The 21795-nt window shown below is 26.6% G+C and overlaps 2 protein-coding genes across 4 annotated transcripts; one reads left to right on the forward strand and one right to left on the reverse strand.

Moving 5' to 3' along the window:
- The first annotated feature begins 427 nt into the window (after positions 1-427).
- LOC103570071 (N-alpha-acetyltransferase 15, NatA auxiliary subunit) lies at positions 428-21582 on the forward strand. Its single transcript, XM_014442011.2, has 9 exons — positions 428-638; positions 1053-1400; positions 1650-2187; positions 2489-2799; positions 3017-3298; positions 3387-3600; positions 19841-20034; positions 20405-20513; positions 20576-21582. Exons 1-9 carry the CDS (start codon positions 582-584, stop codon positions 21229-21231), a joined length of 2709 nt encoding a protein of 902 aa, XP_014297497.1. The 5' UTR covers positions 428-581; the 3' UTR covers positions 21232-21582.
- Positions 4295-13980, reverse strand: LOC128668712 (bromodomain-containing protein DDB_G0280777). Of its 3 annotated transcripts, none has more exons than XM_053742159.1 (2): positions 13557-13980; positions 4295-8030 (listed from the first exon to the last, which is right to left on the reverse strand). In XM_053742159.1, the coding sequence occupies exon 2, from the start codon at positions 8028-8030 to the stop codon at positions 4494-4496; it is 3537 nt and encodes a 1178-aa protein (XP_053598134.1). In that variant the 5' UTR covers positions 13557-13980; the 3' UTR covers positions 4295-4493. The 3 variants fall into 3 exon arrangements, with proteins under 3 accessions (XP_053598134.1, XP_053598135.1, XP_053598136.1); XM_053742160.1 differs by lacking the exon at positions 13557-13980 and adding an exon at positions 12395-12506; XM_053742161.1 differs by lacking the exon at positions 13557-13980 and adding an exon at positions 12339-12506.
- Positions 21583-21795: the final 213 nt, after the last annotated feature.

Consider the following 21795-nt stretch of genomic DNA (forward strand, 5'->3'; position numbering starts at 1 on the left):
ACCTTTACTTCCTCTGCTAATTTAAAAATATTTATGATGTGAATGTAGCAGACATCAGACAAATTTAAAATCATTAATAAACAAATGAAATAATTAATAAAATAAAATTTCAAAAAAATGCGCATTTAAAAAATTTCAAAATTAATAAGTGTATTTTTTATAAATATCATTTTTTAACTATTTACTTTATTTATTTAAAGTTTTAAATTTGTCTAATATCTGCTACATTCACTCATAAGAATTTTAGTTTCAAATTTTCCCGCCACTTGCGCTCCTCATCCGTTCGAATAAAAATCCATGTAACTTACCGTCAACGTCGTTATAGCCTTTAGCCAAACACTCTTTTCGATCACGTGATCACATATATCTATATTTTCAAGTACAGTATATATATACATATATTAATATACCTACAACATATATCTATATGTATTGAAAAATTTCTTGATGACCGTGTGTGTTTCGGTCGACCACGAGGTGGTTTTGTGTGTGTAGTGAAAATAAATTTTTCATATTAATTCAGTTTTAATAAATAATAATAAATAAATTAATAACTATCATTATTTTGTATTTATACAAAAATGCCCTCTAGCAATCCATTGCCACCAAAAGAAAATGCGTTATTTAAACGAATTCTCGTAAGTTTTTTTTTTAACAATTACTTAAAAACAAATTACATATATATAAATTAATATACTAAAAATATAATAACATTTTTAAAAATACCATCAATTAAAATTTAAATTTCCATTTAAAACTCCGGTCTCAAACTAATTAATTATTTAATTTTTTTAATTATTATAATTATTTATAAATAATTATTATTGCAATTAATTAATTGATTTTGGTTTAATTAATTATTTAAAATAATTGAATGTCGGTTTTGTGAGACATTTAATACAGGCCAGATGATGTAGAGATGCTGAGAATAATTTTTTTTTGACATAACCTCAATCATGTATTTACTAGTAATTAGTAATTAAATGGTGTTGAAATGAAGGCGGGTTTGTTTGTTAATTATTTGAATGTTAATGGTTTTTAAATAATTGCAGAGATGTTACGAGCACAAGCAGTATAAAAATGGACTGAAATTCGCAAAACAAATACTGTCGAATCCAAAATTTAGCGAACATGGAGAAACGCTGGCGATGAAAGGCTTAACGCTCAATTGCTTGGGCAGAAAAGAAGAAGCTTATGATCATGTACGACGTGGGTTGAGAAACGATTTACAGTCTCACGTTTGCTGGCATGTTTACGGTCTATTACAGAGATCTGATAAAAAGTATGATGAAGCTATCAAGGCTTACAGGAACGCTCTCAAGTGGGACAAGGATAATATTCAGATTCTTAGGGATTTGTCACTATTACAAATACAAATGAGAGATTTAGACGGCTACAAGGTACATTTTATTTATAAATTTTATTAATAAAAAATTTTAAACGAGAATTTAAAGTTTTTATGTGAAAATTATGAGTGTGAGTGTGGCATGTATGAGAAAATTTATGTTTTAAATAAATTAATTGAATAATTGAAAAAATGAAATTTTTTAAAAATGCGCGCTGATTTTTAAATTAATTAAATAAAATTTATTGATAATAATTTCGGAGTAAATTAAAAAATCGGGTGGTAATAAAATATTTTTTTTTAGGATACGAGATATCAGTTGTTTATGTTAAGGCCCACCCAAAGAGCATCATGGATTGGATTTGCAATATCATATCACTTATTAAAAGACTACGAGACGGCTTTAAAAATTCTCGATACCTTCCGCGATTCGCCTATGATCTGTTACGACTACGAGCACAGTGAATTACTGCTGTACCAAAACTTGGTTATACAAGAATCTGGAGACAGTGAACAAGCATTAAAGCATCTCGATAAATACAGCGATAAAATATGTGACAAAATAACCGTTAAAGAGACTTACGGGAAACTGCGCCTTGAATTACGGCAGTACGAGGAGGCCGTTCAAGTCTACAAAGATCTTCTCAACATAAACCCCGAGAACACAACGTATTACGGAAAGCTCGCTGAAGCTGAGCGGCATTCGTCGCCTGAAGATACACTTAAAATGCTCCAAAGATATGAAGAATTATATCCTCGTGCACTGGCACCTCGTCGTCTTCAACTCAATTACGCAACTGGTGAACAATTCAAAATATTAGTCGATAAATATTTACGCAGAGGTAATTTCTTTAATTATATTATCAATACATATTTATGATACTGACGTCACCCGACGTCTAATAATTTTTGGATTTTTATTAAACAAAAAATTGTGAAAAAAAAAAATATTTAAAAAAATTGCACCTGCAGTTTTTTTAATTTTCTACATGTGCATATTTTTAGTTTTTTTTTTGTCATTGATTTGTTGAAAAAATAAAATCCAACAATTTTGAATTGTCTGTTAACTTCAGGATCATTAAATATTTTTATATATTTAAATAAATTACCTGATATTTTAATAAATAATTATAATAATAACAGGTTTACATAAAGGTGTACCACCATTATTTGTTAATTTACGTTCGCTTTATACCGAACAATCTAAAATTGATGTCATACAGTCACTGGTACTTGAATACAAAGAAGCATTAACAAAACACGGTCATTTTAGTGATACTGAAAAAGATAATCCACGTGAACCAGCATCAGCATTGCTCTGGACTTGTTACTATTTAGCTCAGCATTATGATTATCTCGGTATGACTGAAAAGGCATTTGAAGAAATAAATGCTGCATTGTCTCATACACCAACACTCATTGAACTTTTTGTTACCAAAGGACGTATATATAAGGTATTATTTATTACTAATTAAAATGACTGGCCCAGTTCAAGACCTCTGGTATTTTATCACCTCTGATTTTTAAAAAAATTAACATGCTCCAATTTTCTCGCAATAAAATAGTAAAACTCCTAAAAAAATTAGCTACGGAGTTGTGGTCAGTTACTGGGCCATTTATATGTTTGATTATCAATTTTTAAATGCATTAAACATGTAATTAATTAAACAGCACGGTGGAAATGTTCAAGATGCCTACAAATGGCTGGATGAAGCACAAGGTTTAGATACTGCTGACCGTTACATAAATTCTAAATGTGCCAAGTACATGCTGCGTGCTAATCTCGTTAAAGAAGCTGAAGAAACTTGTAGTAAGTTTACACGCGAAGGTGTACCGCCGATGGAAAATCTTAATGAAATGCAATGCATGTGGATACAGACGGAAGCTGCACGCGCTTATCAGCGTTTAGGAAAATACGGGGAGGCATTAAAAAAATGCCACGAAGTCGATCGTGTAAGTTTCATTTAAATAAACTACGATATCAATAATCAGTAATTAATCATGCGTTCAATAATTAATGGGTTTTTTTTTTTCATTATAGCATTTTTCTGAAATAATTGAGGATCAGTTTGATTTCCATACCTACTGCATGCGTAAAATGACTCTGAGATCATACGTCGGATTACTCAGGCTAGAAGACATTTTGCGCTCCCATCCGTTTTACTTCAAAGCTGCCAAGTGTGCAATGGATGTTTATCTACGGCTTCATGATAATCCTTTACCTGATCCCACTCAAATACAAGAGATTGATACTGGTGAGTTTTATTTATTTATTATCATTATTATTATAAAGGAAAATTTAATTCACTGTAAAAAATCGGGAGTGAATTAGGATTTTGTTCAAATTTGAACGCACGGAGTTTTAGAGTTTTTTTTTAAAATCACTCCGCTAACAGAGTAAATAGGGAGTTGGTTTTTCCAGTGGAGTGATTTCAGTGGCCTGGATTTTATTTAAATCCACATTCACTCCGATTCGGAGTTTTATTACTAAAATAAATTTTCTTTAGGAGTTAATTTCACTCCGACCTGGAGTTTAAATATTAAAAGAAACTCCCCATCGGGGTTTATTTTACTCCAAGGGAATTAAATAAATATGATACTGAAATTAGCTGACGTCTAATAATTTTTGAATTTTTTTAAAAATGATAAATTAAAAAAAAATACACTGTAAAAAATCGGAAATGAATTCGGAGTGATTACGAATTTTATTTAAATCCTTATTCACTCTGATTCGGAGTTTTAATATTAAAATAAACTCCCTTCGGAGTAAATTTCACTCCTAGGAGATTTAATAAATAAACGGTCATCTGCTCCGGATTTAATTCGCGTTCACTCCGAAAATTTTTGTAGTGTATTCATAATTATATTAAACGTTTGCATTCTGAGTAATATTTTATATATACATTTATTTAAAATTAATCACAGACAATACATATACTCAAGCACACAATTACACAATTATAAATTACATATTTTTCATATATATATATGACTTACTATTTAAAAAAAAATACATATATTTGAATAATTTGAATTTATTTACAAAATAGCGATTAATTATTTATTTTAAAATCAGTTATGGCATTTGACTAACATTTAAATTTCTTAAAACAAAAAAGGTTTAAAAAAAAATGTAAATTTTAAATATTTAATTACGTTTCTGTTCCGTGGATCTAAATCCTCTTAATCTAGTTCCTCCGTAGTTTTCTTGCCGCTGTCTATTAATAACATGAGGAGTAAAAAAATAAACGTGTCCATCATCACCAGGCAATCTGTAGGTAAAGTAAGATCTAGGTTCGTTTCTTAATTCACCATTTTGTCTTTGATTTGAATTTAAATTCAAATTCGAATTTGAATGTGAATGCGGACGATTTATATTTATAAACTCAGCCTCAGGATTTATGGGCGGAGGATTATTGTAATTAACGTCAATATCACCAGCCAGTGAAATTGGATTCTGTGGATTTTTAATTCTGCTTTGCTGATAATATTGCTGATGGTTGCCAGACAGTGAAATAAAACTATTCGGTACTCGTTGATGATAATCATTGTTATTATTATTGTTATTATAATTAATAGGCAACAAACTTGGATGGTTTGACTGATAACGGTACTGCTTAGACGATTTTATCCCTTGGTTTTTATTTGCTACCGTCCTAATTGTCGGTGCCGGTAACGACCCATCATAGTCATCAATAAATTCAGCGTCTGGATTAATTGTCGGCAACGGACGTTGATAATTGATATTTATATCATTCTTCAATGAATAAACACTATCATAGTATTCATTATTTTCTTTAATCTCCTGCTTTTCATAATAATTTTTATCTTCTTCCTTCAATTGATACCGTGGCCGTGCAGTAACGCTTTCATAAGCGACTGTACTCAGGCTGCTGTAAATAGGAGTCGTACTCGGCAAACGGTATTTTATTTTTCTACCAAAATTTGTAAAGTATTCTTTAGTCACATCATCCAGATATTGGTCCTCATGTTTCGTGTAATAGATACTCTTAGGGTCTGATGTTGTTTCTTCGTGTCTTAGTAGTGACAGAGGTGATTGAGTTGTTGAAATATAATTATATAATTTATCTTTATCATTATTCTTTAATCTTTCATTGTTATTATTAGTATTATAATCTGTTAAATAATCTGTCGTGTCTTTTAATTCCCATTTATTGTAATAAGATTTATTATCTTCATTGTCTGTTTCTTCTTTTTTTATTTTCCATTTATCATATAATGATTTTTCTTCATTATTTGAATCTGATTGTTCTTTATCTTCTTGCCATTTATTGTAAAATGATTTTTCATCATCATCATCATTATTATTATTATTATTATTATTATTATTATTATTATTATTATTATTATTATTATTATTATTATTATTATTATTAGGATAAATAATAACTGGATCATGAGGATAATTAACAGCTTCAAAACTATATTGATAAATAGGCTTCGATCTAATTTTATTATTATTATTATTATTATTATATTTAATAGTTGTAGAAGTTAAAAATTCCCGTGGTCTAGAAGTTGTAGACGTAATCAAAGGATTAATATTAAAAATAGAAGATGGTGATGACGATGACAATTTTTTATTATAAAAAGAATCTGTTTCAAATTGACTTTTCAAAACTCTTTGTCCCTGTAATCTTGTATTTACAATTTTATTTTGTTGATACTGTTGCTGCTGTTGCTGCCGATATTGTTTCTGCTGTTTCTGTTGTTCTCTCTGCAACTGTACTTGTTGCTTAAACGACTGTACAGAGGGTTCAATCGTCTGATAATCCTGTGATGTTTGTTGCGAGGGAGTTATTTCAACTTGATAATAATTTGCGGGCGTCGCCGTTGAAACTCTGTATGAAGAAAGTGGTAGAGGTGTAGTCGGTGGTAATTTACGATAAATTGATTTAGGAGGTAGTTCTTCAACAACTAATTTATAATAAGACAAACGCGCCTCATTGTCTTGATAATTAATAGGCAAAGGTGTTGTTACTTCATTATCCTCTTCGTAAAAATAATACGAGGCTTTTAAATTACCATTTAATTTTTCAGTTGATGTAATTTGTGTGGGTGTTGTTTCACGCGGTTTGTTATGAGACCGTGATGTTGTTTCACTTGATTTTTTATTGTAATAGGGCGTGGTTGAATAATAAGCAACTATTGGACGTATTTTTTTTTTCATTAAAACAGATACTGATATTTTAGATTTTTCAGTTGTCCTGCTTATATTTACTTTATTTTTATACGTCACCGCTGACGGTGTTGTTATTTTTATTGATACATAATTATCTAATTTATTTTTATTAACCGGTGACTCGGTTGCTATTTTTTCTTTTAATTTTATTTGCTTGCTTTGGGTTTCTGTCGTGACATTTAAATTATTTACTTTTTTCGGTCTTACTGTCGTGGATTCCGTACATTTTAAACATTTATTTTTATTTATTTTATTCGTTTCGTTGGTAATATTGTTATTATGATTGTTATCATCAAGAGGAGCAAAAAAATCGGGTGGTGGGGGTAAAATAATTCCAGGGACTAATGGACCCGGTGGAACTACTGTAGAATTGTCTTGTTGATACTTGAAACTATAAACAGGAGGATAATAAATTGACTGATCATCTTCATCGTAGTCAGTTTGATTGAATGACGTAGGTGGTGGTACAAAAATCGCACCGGGTGGTAACGCGGGAAAAAATGGGCCAATGATACCAGCAAATGTCGGACTTGATTTGGTTGTTGTTTTACGTCCATCATCATCATCGTTTGTCGTTGTGTCATTAGTACTTTCATTTTGAATAAAATATGTGCCATTAAAAGGAACAAGACCATCGGGAATAATCCACTGAGCAGATGATTCGTTGTCATCAGAGCTGTCACTTGTTGAATTACGGCCGATTATTTTAATTGGACCGCCGTCAGTCAATTGAATGGGAAACGGCGGTGGTATTTTAGGATTTGATGGTATACGAACTTGTCTTTTAGGCGCTTGATAGTCATCAATTGGTGACCAATCATGTAAATCGGTATTTTTAAGTCCCGCGTCACTGTCGTCACCAAAGTCACCGCCTTTTATAACAAGCAAATGATTTTCAGCCAACCAAATTTCTTCATTATCTAATCCGCCGAAATTTTTTGAATTGTCGCGCGGTATATCGGGATTTGATGAGTAACTTATTATCCCTGGTCGTTTTAAATTTTTTGATGACAATTCATTTTGTATTAATCCGTACTTCCCTTCTTTTACTTGTTGCGCTAAAGTTTTTTTGTCATCATCTTCATCACGATTGGGTTTTTTTTCTTTGCCATTACCCGTTGATGATGATAGTAAGCTGTCCCATTTGGCTGTATCTTTGTCATCTATTTCTTTGTCGTCTCTCAACATTTCTTGAATATTTTTCGGAGCATTTTTTATACTTTCACTATTATTTATATTTACATTAATATTATTTTTATTAACATTACCTCTATTTATCGGTTCGATTGATGATAAATTACTATTACTACTATTATTATTATTATTATTATTATTACTAATATTATTATTATTATTATTGTTATTATTCCGTTGGATGTAACGCTTGCGATGATTTGTCGCAGCACTTGTGTAGTTATTACTTATCGCAAGTATGGCTATTATATTAAATAATAGTAATTTTTTGAAAACTGTCCACGGCATCTGAAAATAGAAAAAAAAAATTCTTTAGATTATTTTATAATTTTTTTTTGAAGGAACGTTATGATTCTGGTTAGCAGAAAATTGAAAATTTTTGAATTTTTTTTGAACGATTAAATTTAAAGAAAAAAAAAAAAAAAAAACTAAAAAAATGCACATGTAGGAAATTTAAAAGACTATAAGGACAATTTTTTAAAATTATTTTTTTTTTTTTAAATCCAAAAGTTATTAGACGTCAGCTGACTTCAGTAACCCAAAGTTATCATCCTGAAGGTAGCAGACAATTAAAAATGTTTGAATTTTTTTTCAACAGTTAGATTTAAAGAAAAAAAAAATGTGAAAAAATGCACATGTAGAAAATTTAAAAGACTATAAGTGCAATTTTTTCAATTATTTTTTTTTTTTTTTAATTTATCGTTTTTTAAAAAATAAAAAAATTAAACATCGGCTAATTTCAGTTTCATAGGAAAGTTTTATAGAAAAATTTAATTATTTCACGGATTGGAATTTAAAAAAGAATTTTAGTTAATTCAGAACTCATTTTAAAATTTATAACAATAATAATGATTATTATTGTTGCTACAACTAAAAAATAAATATATTAAGTTTTTTTTGCATTAAAAAAAGTCACGATTTCCTAATTACTCAAGACGGGATTCGAACCGCGGTCTTTCATAATACAAAATCCGTTCATTGACTCCGCATTCTTTATAAACTTATTTTTATTTTCTTTTAATATTACACTCCGATACATTACATTTTATTGTAACAGTTTATTGCCAAATTAAATATATATTTTTAAAATTCGTAGCTCATGTAATAAACTACCAATCACTTTTCACGGTCAAATACTCGATAGTGAATGGTTTTTTTTTCTTTCTTCAAACCATTCACTCATATTTAACAAGCGACTATTTGTGAACACGTTAATTTATTAAAAATAATTATTATGTGAAATTACATAATAAATATAATAAATTTTTTGTCTTGAAAAAAAACTCTTTTTTTTTTTCGTTCCTCACGTTCGATGACGCGTAAAAAAAACGTTAATTACATTTTAATTTATCTTAATTGAATTTAAAATAAAAATCTACATACATACATAAAAAACATATATATAAATATATATATCGTAATTACAGTAATTACAGTACGACGAAACAATTGCCCTGGCTGTTGATCGAAGAAAGTAAATTTTTTTTTTGTTATATTTTATTGTTAATTTAAAAACGTTCAATTTAATTCCGTTATTTCCTGTACATGCTCGAGCTACAGTCATGAAACGTGTGTCTCTTAATTATACACATTAAATTAATAAAATCTATATATACTAAGAAATTTAAACTTTCTATTTCTACGTAAACTAAAAAAACTATTTTACTTCATTGCTATTTTAATTGTTATTATAATTATTATCATAATTTGACTAGTCGTAGAAATTCCCAAACGATTCAAATTTTTTTTTTATTTTTTATTTTTTTTTTCCAAACATAAATGTTCTTTTTTTCCAGTCGATCCTTACCCGTGAGAATTTAGTCAATGAACAATTTCACGAATTGTTTTTGAATATATATATATATAGAAATATGTATCAAAAGATTTAAAACGCGAAACATGTTTAAATTGAATCGTGTACTGTCGCGCGAGTGAGAGTGAAAGGCCAACGTGACCCATGGGTGTGTCTGGGTCTAGTTTCAACACTTTTCACTTATATGTACTCACTATAATACATTATACATATATATACATATAGATATATGTATATGTATATATCTACACATATATTTATATATGTACATACATAAATTTTTCCCTCGGGAAGGGTGGAGTAATAAATTAAATCCAAAAAAGGATATTCGCAATTTACACATCGTTAAGAATTTAAAAATACTGTTTTTTATTTTTATATATATTTATATATATTAAGAAATAAAAATAACTATTTAATTAACTTATAATAATGCATAAAAATATAAAATTAAAATTAAAAAAAAAAAAAAAACAAATGTTATAAAACAAGTTATGCGCAGAATATCCTGTACAATTAGTTCATCGACAATTACCATGGAAATAAAAAATATTTTAATCTAATGCGCCGATTAATTCAATAATAATTGTATAATTGATTAAATAGAATTTAAAAATGAAATAAAAAAAAATATCCTGTTGCAGTTAAATGGGAATTTATTGCAGACTTATAATTCTGTTCTGCAACTGCACTCGTTTATTGTAGTTAATATATTATAATAGTTTTGTTATAAATCAGCTGAACGTGAGAAGTATTTTACTTTAAATAAAACTGTTATATATTTATACTTTATTTATTTGCTCGTCGATAAATTCAATTAAACGTCAACGCACACGTGGGTATTAATATTCAAATATTATAATTATGAGGGCATATTATTTATAATGTATTACATATTCATATATTTATATGTGTATTTGTATAAGAGAGATAAAGAGAGAGGCTGAAGAAGCAAAGCAGAATACCTTGGCATTGACCGCGCGACTATTATGTACTACTATCGCAATAAGAGGAAGCACGTTTATGTACTTGCATAATAGTCGTCTCTCATCCCGATCTTGTGTAGTTTATAAAACATAATCATCTTAACTTACAGGTTACTAATATATTTTATTAGTAGTCTGTAAACTATTCTATTCATACCGACAATTTATTATGTCATTTTTTTCGATATTTCTCTGAATTATTCTACTTTGAAATCCTGTGTCATAGTAAGGCCGGATCAGGTCGGCCATCTAATGGAAATTGACCATGGCCATAGTAAACTTTTCAGCGGTTACAGTAATTCGCATTTCGAATAATTTTCAGAGCGAACGCGGCTTAAATTCTGAGTAAATGCGAAGTGGATGCTGATTTATCTGAAGAACAGAATTTTTTTCACGAAACGGAAATAAAAAGTAAAAAATCTACTGGATCTAGATTTCTGAAATGTTTTCCACTTCGGCCGAAAATTGTAGGCCAGCCTCAACTTCCTTTTTTCAATTTCGTTGCGCGAAAAACGTTCTGATCTTCGGGTACATGATGACTGTTTATTTAATTACCTCGGGGTAAAATTTACTTTGAAAGGGAGTTTGTTTTAATATTAAAACTTTAAATCGGAGTGATTTAAAAAAAAACTCCGTAAATCTAAGTGACGGAGTTAATTTGAATTAATGGTTCTGCTTTACTATGACACTTCAATTTCAAACGCGAATAATCTCCATTTTATGTTTCAATTATTGCTCTGATTTATTTTCTTCAAGAAAAACTTGTAGTAATTTTTTTTTTAAATTTTTCTCTCAAAGCCTCCACAAGCCCAAAATTAAAAACGAGGCTCAATTATCTGGCAATCTATGTTTTCATAATTAAAAAGTGTCCGTTTATTTATAAGAAAAAACGTGGACAAAGTTTATATTTACTGCGCAAGTGCCGAGGATAGTACCGTTCGTCGACTTGCGTGTAATAGAAAAAAAAGTTAAGACTTCTCTCAATTAAAAATTTATGTAAATAATTATCCTCGGAAAAAATTATTTACCATAAAAAGTTCCCACATTTTTCAGCATAAAAAAAAAATGACGAATCACTTGAACGATAGTTTATAAATAAATTTAAAAATATAATTCTGACTAATACCAAACCGGGAATCGAACCCGGACCATTTGGGTACCGGTGATCTACCAGAAACTTATAAATTATTCAATTAATTCTGCATATTGTAAACAACAAAAAATATTAGCCTCTTATTTTTAAAAGTAATTTTATAAAATTCAAAATTTTTTTTAAATAAAAATAAATCGCGCCTTTATTTAAATTCATATTTTTAAATTTGAAATATTATTTTACTAAATAATTTGACTTTTAAATTAGAGAAAAAAAATTTTAAATATATCACGTACTTGAATATAATTAACACACGTCTGTTAATTAAATTAGTACATTACAAAATTCATGCATAACAAGACATATTTATTTTACATGTAGATAATAAATTCTCGAGTAAACTAAGCTCAAGAATTTGAATTTTTACTCTCAATAAAAACAATAGTCATATACCTTCATATTTTTTCATAATATATATTTATGACTTGCAATGCAGGTTACAATTGAAATGTACCTACAATCTACATACACATATTATTTGAACCACGCGGAATTATTTATTAAGATAAAGATATATATATATTTTTTTATTCTATCCGCCCTCATGTAAACTTTTGAACGCATTCCCACGCTCGAATTGACCTCTCTCTCTTTATCTTTTTCCATGGGGGCCTGGTTGCAATTTAATAGCAACTATACTTAACTCTATAACAAACGGTAACGATAACTATGACGTTGAGTTTTTTTAAAAATCACTTACATACAAAGAATATTTAATATCACTCCGAATGCAAGACCCGTTTCGCGGTTTAAATTTAAACTGAGGTCGAATCAAGGTTTTCACCACTTTAAATCAATGACTCTGCTTTTTTTTCCATTTAATTATCTTATTTTTTCCTGAGAAAATTTTAAACAATAGTAATTTTATTTGTCTAGACGTTAATCACTCAGTTATTTATAATTTTACACTAGTCTCAGTTTTTTCTCTACGATTAAGATTATCTTTACGATTAAATGGGAAAGCAAATACCGTTTTATTCATTTATATTTCAGTACATATATATATATATATATATATATATTAATCAGTAATGTGAAAGTACTTGAACGATAAGACGAATCTGTCAAATTAGTAGATTCAAATAAATAAATTATACCACTTTCGTAAATAGTTTTTATTTCTGATGTCATTTTATTTATAAACGATTTGTCAAGTTATTAAATTTTATTATTTATTATCCTCTAATCTCTATTAATATCTATGACAATCATATTCTTTTTTTCTTAGTATAATAAATATTTAAATATTTATTTATATTTTTTTGAGAAAAGTTAAATTTTATTTTTACTAAGAAAAATATTTCAAATTAAATTCACATATTTTTAATTAATAAATTTTACTTAATTTAAAAAATTTTTATTTGTAATTAAAGAAATTTTTTTTTTATGAGAAATTTAAAAAAAAATTTTTGAATAGGGACAGATTTAAAAAAAAATTTATTGGTATTTTTTGATGAAAAAATTTCTTGAGAAAATTTTTTTTTTTAATGCAATAAAAAAATTAAAAAAATTGTCCCAGTGATTAAACAGTAGATTAAATTATAATTTGTCCTTTAGTAAGTAATTCTAAAAAAAAATTTGCATTGACCATAATTATATACACGATCACACAATGATGTTTACGACTTTCACCATAGTGCCATTATAAAAATATCACGGGCCTACTCTACATAATCACTACCTCAAGACTATTGATTGTCGATCGTTAAAAATAAAATTTTAAATTTAATGCATTCACCTCTTTGCCCACTAATTTAAATAATAATAGAACTCTTACATCTCATAATTCAAATCGACACATTACCAAATAATTATCAATCATCAATGGCAAATAATTTTATTACAAAATAATAAACACTCACGATTTATTATTCGTTGAAATCCTAAGGATGTTCTTTGGTACATTAATTATTTTATTTATTTTAGTTCCTATTATTTTTAAATTTTACCGATACTCATAACTCATAACATATAACAATAACTTGGTCACTCATATGCACTCATGTGCATTTCAATATTAAATCCAACGTTCCCATGGGTTTTTTTTTCTTTAATTAAAAAAAAAAATTACCACGGATTTTTGTATTTAATTGGTGGTAATTTTTTTTTTGTAAATGATAGAAATATAAAAAGGAAATTTGTTAATTAAAGTATGTAGTTATTAATTACACTTGAATAAAGTAAAAAATTAGCCACACATGCACTAAATATCTTGAATAACTGAGTTTGACTGAGGCACACGATATCCTCGTGGATTGCCTCCACCTCGAGTACAAACTGATCTCACCATCGTGCATCCCTTCTCTCTTTATCGCTATACTGTTGTTATATATATGTATATGGATATATATTTATAATTTTCCACTTCTTGCTACCGCCAACTCATTCAATCTTAAATGTACTGATGTTAGGAAGGGAGCCTTTCTTATACCCCATTAAATTTATATTTTAATATTTAACGCGATAATAAATTTACTTTAAGAAAAACTTATTCATATATATATATTTATTTATTTATTTTAATTTATATAAATACGCATAATTTTTTTAAATAAAAAATTATACGAGGTCAATTTAAAAATAGACCGTGAGAGTTTATATATTATTAAGTTATTTTATTTTTCAGGGTCATTTTGTACCTAAATTTATGGTACAATTTTTTAAAATAATTTTCATCCTTGATTTTTATTTTTTATTTCAATTAAGAGTTTTTTTTTATGTGATTTCTATGTAAGAATTCTGAGAATAAAGACGTACTTTGGTTATTACGCGATTTAATTACGATGACAAAGATGATGACGATTATAAGTATATGTTCGATATCTATTTATGGGAATGTATTATATATTTATTCTAATTATTAATATGTAGGCGGTTATATATGAATCATAAATACTTGATAGATTTATATTGTTTATAATAATTATTATTTATTCATGTAATTATTACTCATTAATTAATAATTTTTCTATATATGATAAAACTTTTCATAATAATAATAATAATAATAATAATAATAATAATAATAATAACAATTATAATAACAATAATAATAATAATTTGTTTTAAATTCACATTCTGTATTAGTATTTACAAGAATTTTTTTGATAATTATTATAACAATTAATTTCAAAAATAACTACGATTAATAATAACATTAATGATGATAATAATAATAATAATAATAATAATAATAACAATTATAATAACAATAATAATAATAATTTGTTTTAAATTCACATTCTGTATTAGTATTTACAAAAATTTTTTTGATAATTATTATAACAATTAATTTCAAAAATAACTACGATTAATAATAACATTAATGATGATAATAATAATAATAATAATAATAATAATAATAATAACAATTATAATAACAATAATAATAATAATTTGTTTTAAATTCACATTCTGTATTAGTATTTACAAAAATTTTTTTGATAATTATTATAACAATTAATTTCAAAAATAACTACGATTAATAATAACATTAATGATGATAATAATAATAATAATAATAATATTAATAATAATAATAATAATAATAATAATAATAATAACAAAGGAAATGTTTGTGGAAAAAAAAAAAATGAGAAGCAAGTAAGGCGCGACACTTTTACTATTAATGCATCACCTTCACTATTTCTTTAGTCATTAACGTTTTTTTTTCTTCATTTTTCTATTTTTTTTTTTTTTCCATACTACTGTACTTTCCTCTCTTTATATATATTAAGTATTATTTATATTCTATACAAGGTCATTGTACTTGTGTATTGTAAAAAAATTACCGTAACATTGTCGCGAGAATACCTAATGATGCCACGATTCACAATTTCTAATTTCACGCGGCCGCAAGAAAGTCCAAGAAAGTGATTCGATAAAAAAAAAAACGTTATAAATATTAAATTATATTTGTAAGCCAATAAACAAAGTTATTAATTAATTACCGGCTAATTGTTTTCCAATCGATAAAAATGAAACTCGATAGGCAAGAAATAATTGAACACAGAATAATTTTATTACGCGGCATACATTTATCGATACAAGTTAGATTGAGAAGAAAAATAAACGGTAATCTCTTCCTGTACGAGTGAAATTTTAATGATAACGTTTTTATTTTTTATAAGAAAATTTTTTTCTCTATATACATTGATATGTATGTAAAAAATTTATAAATATATGATAGTTTAGTTTCTTGAAAAGAAACTATATGATCTCTTAAATGAAAAAATAAAACGCTCTAATTCTCACAAGAAAGCGTGTGCATCTAATTTAAATAATGCTTTATTTTTTATATACATTGTATACAAATATATATATATATATATATATATATATATATATATAAATATATACATACATGTATAAGTATAAATAAATAATCATTTACAGTTATTAATATTTATTTAATTTTTTTGCGGATGATAATCATATGGAAAATCCCAAGGCTAACTCGTGATCGCCGTGATGCTAAAATAGTGATTAACCCAAGGTTTTATTTTATTTGCCACTACTGAGAAGAAGGTGGAGAGGAGAGCTTGTAGTAATTTAAAAGAGGGAATAAATAATAATAGACGCACACACGTTAATTGTTAAACGAATTAGCTCTAACTTGTGTTCACACGTCTGGTCACAATGAACAGAAGTGTGTTTAAAAAAAAAAAAAAAAAAAAAAAAAAAAAAAAAAAAAAAAATTATATATAGATGAATAGGATTAAACAATTTGTATGGAAAGATATTTTATCACTTTATACAATGGGTGAGAACGTGGATTCCTTCACCTTGGCAAACACCATACATACTATTCTTTTTTTTTTTTTTTTTAATTATTATGATTGTTGTTGTTGTTGCTGTATTTATTACGCATTATATTTTACGTTATTAACTTTCTCTGTAAATATTAGTTTTTTATTAAATATTTATTAATTTTATACTTTTTTTCTAATACTATATAGACTATAAATATTTTCTTATTATTATTATTATTATTATTATTATTATTATTATTATTATTATTATTATTAAAAACTTTGACAGCATTAATAATAATAATAATTTTCAAAAGTAATTCCGCAACTTATTAAAAATATTTAACAAAAAAAAAAAAAAGTTACATAATATACAATAAATAACTCCATAAATATAAAATATAAAATTAGATAATTCTTATTATAAATATTAAAAAATATATAAAGATATATAACAGACAATACTCTGTAATAATCATACCGCGTGACGATGAAATGAATTCACGTAAATTTTGTCTTCCTGGTTTTTTCTCTTTTTTTTTTTCTCATTTACTACTGTTATAAATTTTTTTATTCATAACATATAGTTTTAAATTGTGAGCACGTTTATTGTGTTTCGCCAAGCGAAAATTCACTTTTCTTTTATCCATACACATAAGAAAAAAATTAAAAAAAAAAAAACTATATATATTTAATAAATACGCACTAGTTTTTTTTTATCTGTCAAACTAAATAGCAATAAAAATATATAAATCATTTAATAATATTTGATATATATTTTGTAATTTATCATAAAGAGAACAATTGATTAGTAACCTTGACATGATTTTTAATTTCGTAGATCATTTGAATCCTTTTAAATATATATACATGTATATTTAAAATATAGACATATATAAAAGTACGAAAAGAGTTTACACAATCAATTGGGGCGTTGTGCATTCTACTCATTCTATTAAACATATATCTATATATATAAAGGTAACAATGTAATGTTACATTTTAAAATGCCTTTCCAACTCGACGACGACGACGTCGGCTCAGACTACGACGATGACGATGACGATAGTCTAATAAGTGTAACGCTCGCTGGCTATAGGTATACATATGTACTTACATTGTTTTATAAAACTTAAAAAAATTTATTTATTTATTTATTTTATACTAGAAGGCAGAAAGCGAACGCCACGCCTAACCGTGGCCTCACGTGGTGCACGTTTTATACACACCCTTCACCATACTCGTGATATCCACATACCTCTCACATAATAATACTATCGCTAAATTCAATATAATAATAAAGACACGTGAATACCTTACATTGCTATATAAATATATATATTTAACACATTATTACATTTTTTTATCACGTTATTACTTTGAATCTCGATGTTTTTTATTCGAAACCGTTTTATGTTAATTTATTTAATTGGATAAGTATCTTAATTACTGTCCATTTTATTATTTTTATTGCTCTGTTCAAAATTATTTAGTTGACTTTTAAATAAAAAATTTACGCGGCTATTAATTTAAATTATAAAAAGTTTGTTTTTATTTAACACTTAAGTACTGGGACTAATTATTTTATTTTATTGATTTTTTTTTGCCATTTAATTTTCAAGAAATTTTAACTTTTTATTTTACTGAAAAATTTATGAAATTATTTATTAGAAATTTTAAATAAAAAAAATTTTTTCACGGAACAGAATCGTAATTAAATATTTAAAATTTACATTTTTTTTTTAAACTTTTTTTGTTTTAAGAAATTTAAATGTTAGTCAAATGCCATAACTGATTTTAAAATAAATAATTAATCGCTATTTTGTAAATAAATTCAAATTATTCAAATATATGTATTTTTTTTTAAATAGTAAGTCATATATATATGAAAAATATGCAATTTATAATTGTGTAATTGTGTGCTTGAGTATATGTACTGTCTGTGATTAATTTTAAATAAATGTATATATAAAACATTACTCAGAATGCAAACGTTTAATATAATTATGAATACACTACAAAAATTTTCGGAGTGAACGCGAATTAAATCCGGAGCAGATGACCGTTTATTTATTAAATCTCCTAGGAGTGAAATTTACTCCGAAGGGAGTTTATTTTAATATTAAAACTCCGAATCAGAGTGAATAAGAATTTAAATAAAATCCGTAATCACTCCGAATTCATTCCCGATTTTTTACAGTGTATTTTTTTTTAATTTATCATTTTAAAAAAAATTCAAAAATTATTAGACGTCAGCTAATTTCAGTATCATATTTATTTAATTCCCTTGGAGTAAAATATACCCCGATGGGGAGTTTCTTTTAATATTCAAACTCCGGGTCGGAGTGAAATTAACTCCTAAAGAAAATTTATTTTAGTAATAAAACTCCGAATCGGAGTGAATGTGGATTTAAATAAAATCCAGGCCACTGAAATCACTCCACTGGAAAAACCAACTCCCTATTTACTCCGTTAGCGGAGTGATTTTTTAAAAAAACTCTGAAACTCCATGAGTTCAAATTTGAATAAAATCCGAATTCACTCCCGATTTTTTCTAGTATCCCGAATCAACAAAACTAAGTAATAAAACTTTTTTTGTTTTCGAAAGTGAAAAAATATTTAAATTCCATTCTATTGAATAATTATTACATGTTCCATTTCTTATATACTACAGATACAATCGAAATTTTAAAAACTAGAATAAAAAAACTGAAGCTTATACATTTTAATCTAAATTCGAGATAATTGAGTTATAATTACCGGTTGAAAAGTAATTTACAGATAAATTACTAAATAAATTGATCAAGATATTTGTCCACAAATAAAAATATCAAATAAAATAGCAGTCTCTCAAGAATTACGATAATATTTGTGTAATAAAACTAAAGAAATAGAGTATTAATTAAAAAATTTTTTATTCTGTGAAAGAGGAATTTTTATTATGACTATCTATCGTATATAGAATTTGTTTAGTAATATTTATTGATGTAATACAATTGTAGTTTGTCGATTACATCAACTGGAAATAAACAATTATTTATGTATACTAAATATATAGAGTAAAAAAAATTTATACATATAAAATAAATATATATGCTATAATTATAATAGAAAAAATTCTATATATTCATACATTTAAATAGAATTTTATTTACGGTTGAAATACAAACCTCGCGAATCCATGAGGCATATCGATTGTATGACTACGATCCTCAATGTACTTTATTAAAAAAGTATATGGATAATAAGTTATTTATTTAATTTATTATTGTTATATAATTAGAAAGTGCGTATCGTTTTTTTTTATTTTTATATTTATGGATTTAGAAAATCTATTAATTATAAGTTTTAAATTTTAAATTTGTTGTTGACATGAATTTTATTTTTTGTTTTAGAAAATTTGGCGCCGTCAGAATTAAAAAAACTGAGAAATAAACAACGGAAGCAACGCAGAAAGGCTGAACTTGAACGACAGCAAGCTGCTCAAGCTCAAGAAAAACGTGAGCAACACAATAAATCACGTCAACAAGCTGATGCTGATTTTGAACAACCGACACTAGATGAATTAATTCCTGAAAAACTTGAACGAGTATGTGTATATTTATTATCATATATATTTGTACGAATTTACCTTGTCTTCAGTTATTAGGTCTCGTTATCAAATTTACAAAAAAAAATTTATGTTCTAAATCAAATTTAAATTTGCTGAGCAAAGAAGACTTGTAAATTACCCGCGTAAAAAAAATTCAAAATAAATTCGATATGTGAAACTTTTAAATTTGAGACAGATAATTTTGAGAGAAACTTTTTTTGAAATTTTTTAATTTTGATAGTAAAAAAAAAAAAAATTCACATGTCTCACTTTTTTTGAATGATTTTTTTTTTACATGTTTAGCACAAATTTGAAATTTGATACTTTACTTTTACTTAAAAATCTAATTACTTATAATTAATTTCAGGTTGAAGATCCACTGGAACAAGCCATTAAATTTTTACAGCCACTGCAAAATTTAGCTGCTGATCGTATCGAGACTCATCTCATGGCATTCGAGATCTACATTCGTAAAGGTAATTTTCAAATAATTAATTAGCTGTTTCTTCTTAAATAGAAATTAATTTTTTTTTTCCAGGTAAAATTTTGTTAATGTTACAATCAATAAAACGTGCCTACCGTCTAGATGCAAACAACCCCGAGCTCCATTCATGCCTGGTACGATTTTTAAAATTAACTTCAACAAACCAACAGCAGCAACTTGAAGTCCCAGTTGCTGAAGTTGTTAAGCGACAAACGAGTGAAATATTTTCTACCACCGACCCGGTTAAATTTAATTCGGATTTCTTGGACAAAAATATAAATTCATTGCCGCACTTATTGCAAGCCGGACGTATGATGTACTTTTTAGATCAAAGTGCTCAGGAAAAAGCACTTTCGCTTGTTATCAATTGCTGTGATGATGAGAATGAAAATAAAAAAGGTGGATTAGTTGGTGTAAATTTAAATAATTGTACAAGGATATTAGAAGCACTGCGTAACAATGATTTCGGTCCGTGTGATGAGGCAATAGATAAATATATAGCTAAATGTCACATACGTTTTCCATATGCTGAGGCATTTAGACCACCGGAGATAAATAAAATAACAATGGGAGGAGCTGAAATAACAACAACTCCGAGTGCTAATACCGCAGTTATTAATTCAGCTGCTACAGTAAATATGAATCGTCAGGTATCATTATCATCTGTGGGTAAAGATAATAAATCAACAGCTAAAACAGCAACAATTTAAAATAAATATTAATTGTGATCAAATCCAAAATATGACAGAAAGCTCATTTGCGCACGTACATTATTAGCGATTTATAATGTGTAATTGTGTTGTTTGTGATTAAATAGAATGATATGAGATTGGTCAGAAAAAAAACACATGAAAATAATAATTAATTAATTAATTAATTAATACTACCGATTAATAAATTATGTCAAGAGATAATTTTTAATTTTTTCGAATACAATGATAATTGATGCGCGAATTAAAATAATTGAAGTAATAACAACATAAACAATAACACGAAACGAATAAAAATATGTGAGCAAACAATTATAAGTTCGTAATAAAGATCAATGAATTAAAAATACATTTTTCTAAATTTAATACTTTTTAATCCTTTTTTTAAATTTATGTATAAGAGGTTATGTAACTGTGCAACTGAAGTTTTAACCGGAGTTTAAGTAACCTTACTTACGTTATTTTTGCTGAAAATTACGTTTTTAAATACAAGTGTGAAATGATCCTCGTTAACAGACAATTTAAAATTTTAAGATTTTTCTTTCAACTAATTAATTAAAAAAT

This window comes from Microplitis demolitor, chromosome 10 (assembly GCF_026212275.2).
Source record: "Microplitis demolitor isolate Queensland-Clemson2020A chromosome 10, iyMicDemo2.1a, whole genome shotgun sequence".
Lineage (NCBI taxonomy): Eukaryota > Metazoa > Arthropoda > Insecta > Hymenoptera > Braconidae > Microplitis > Microplitis demolitor.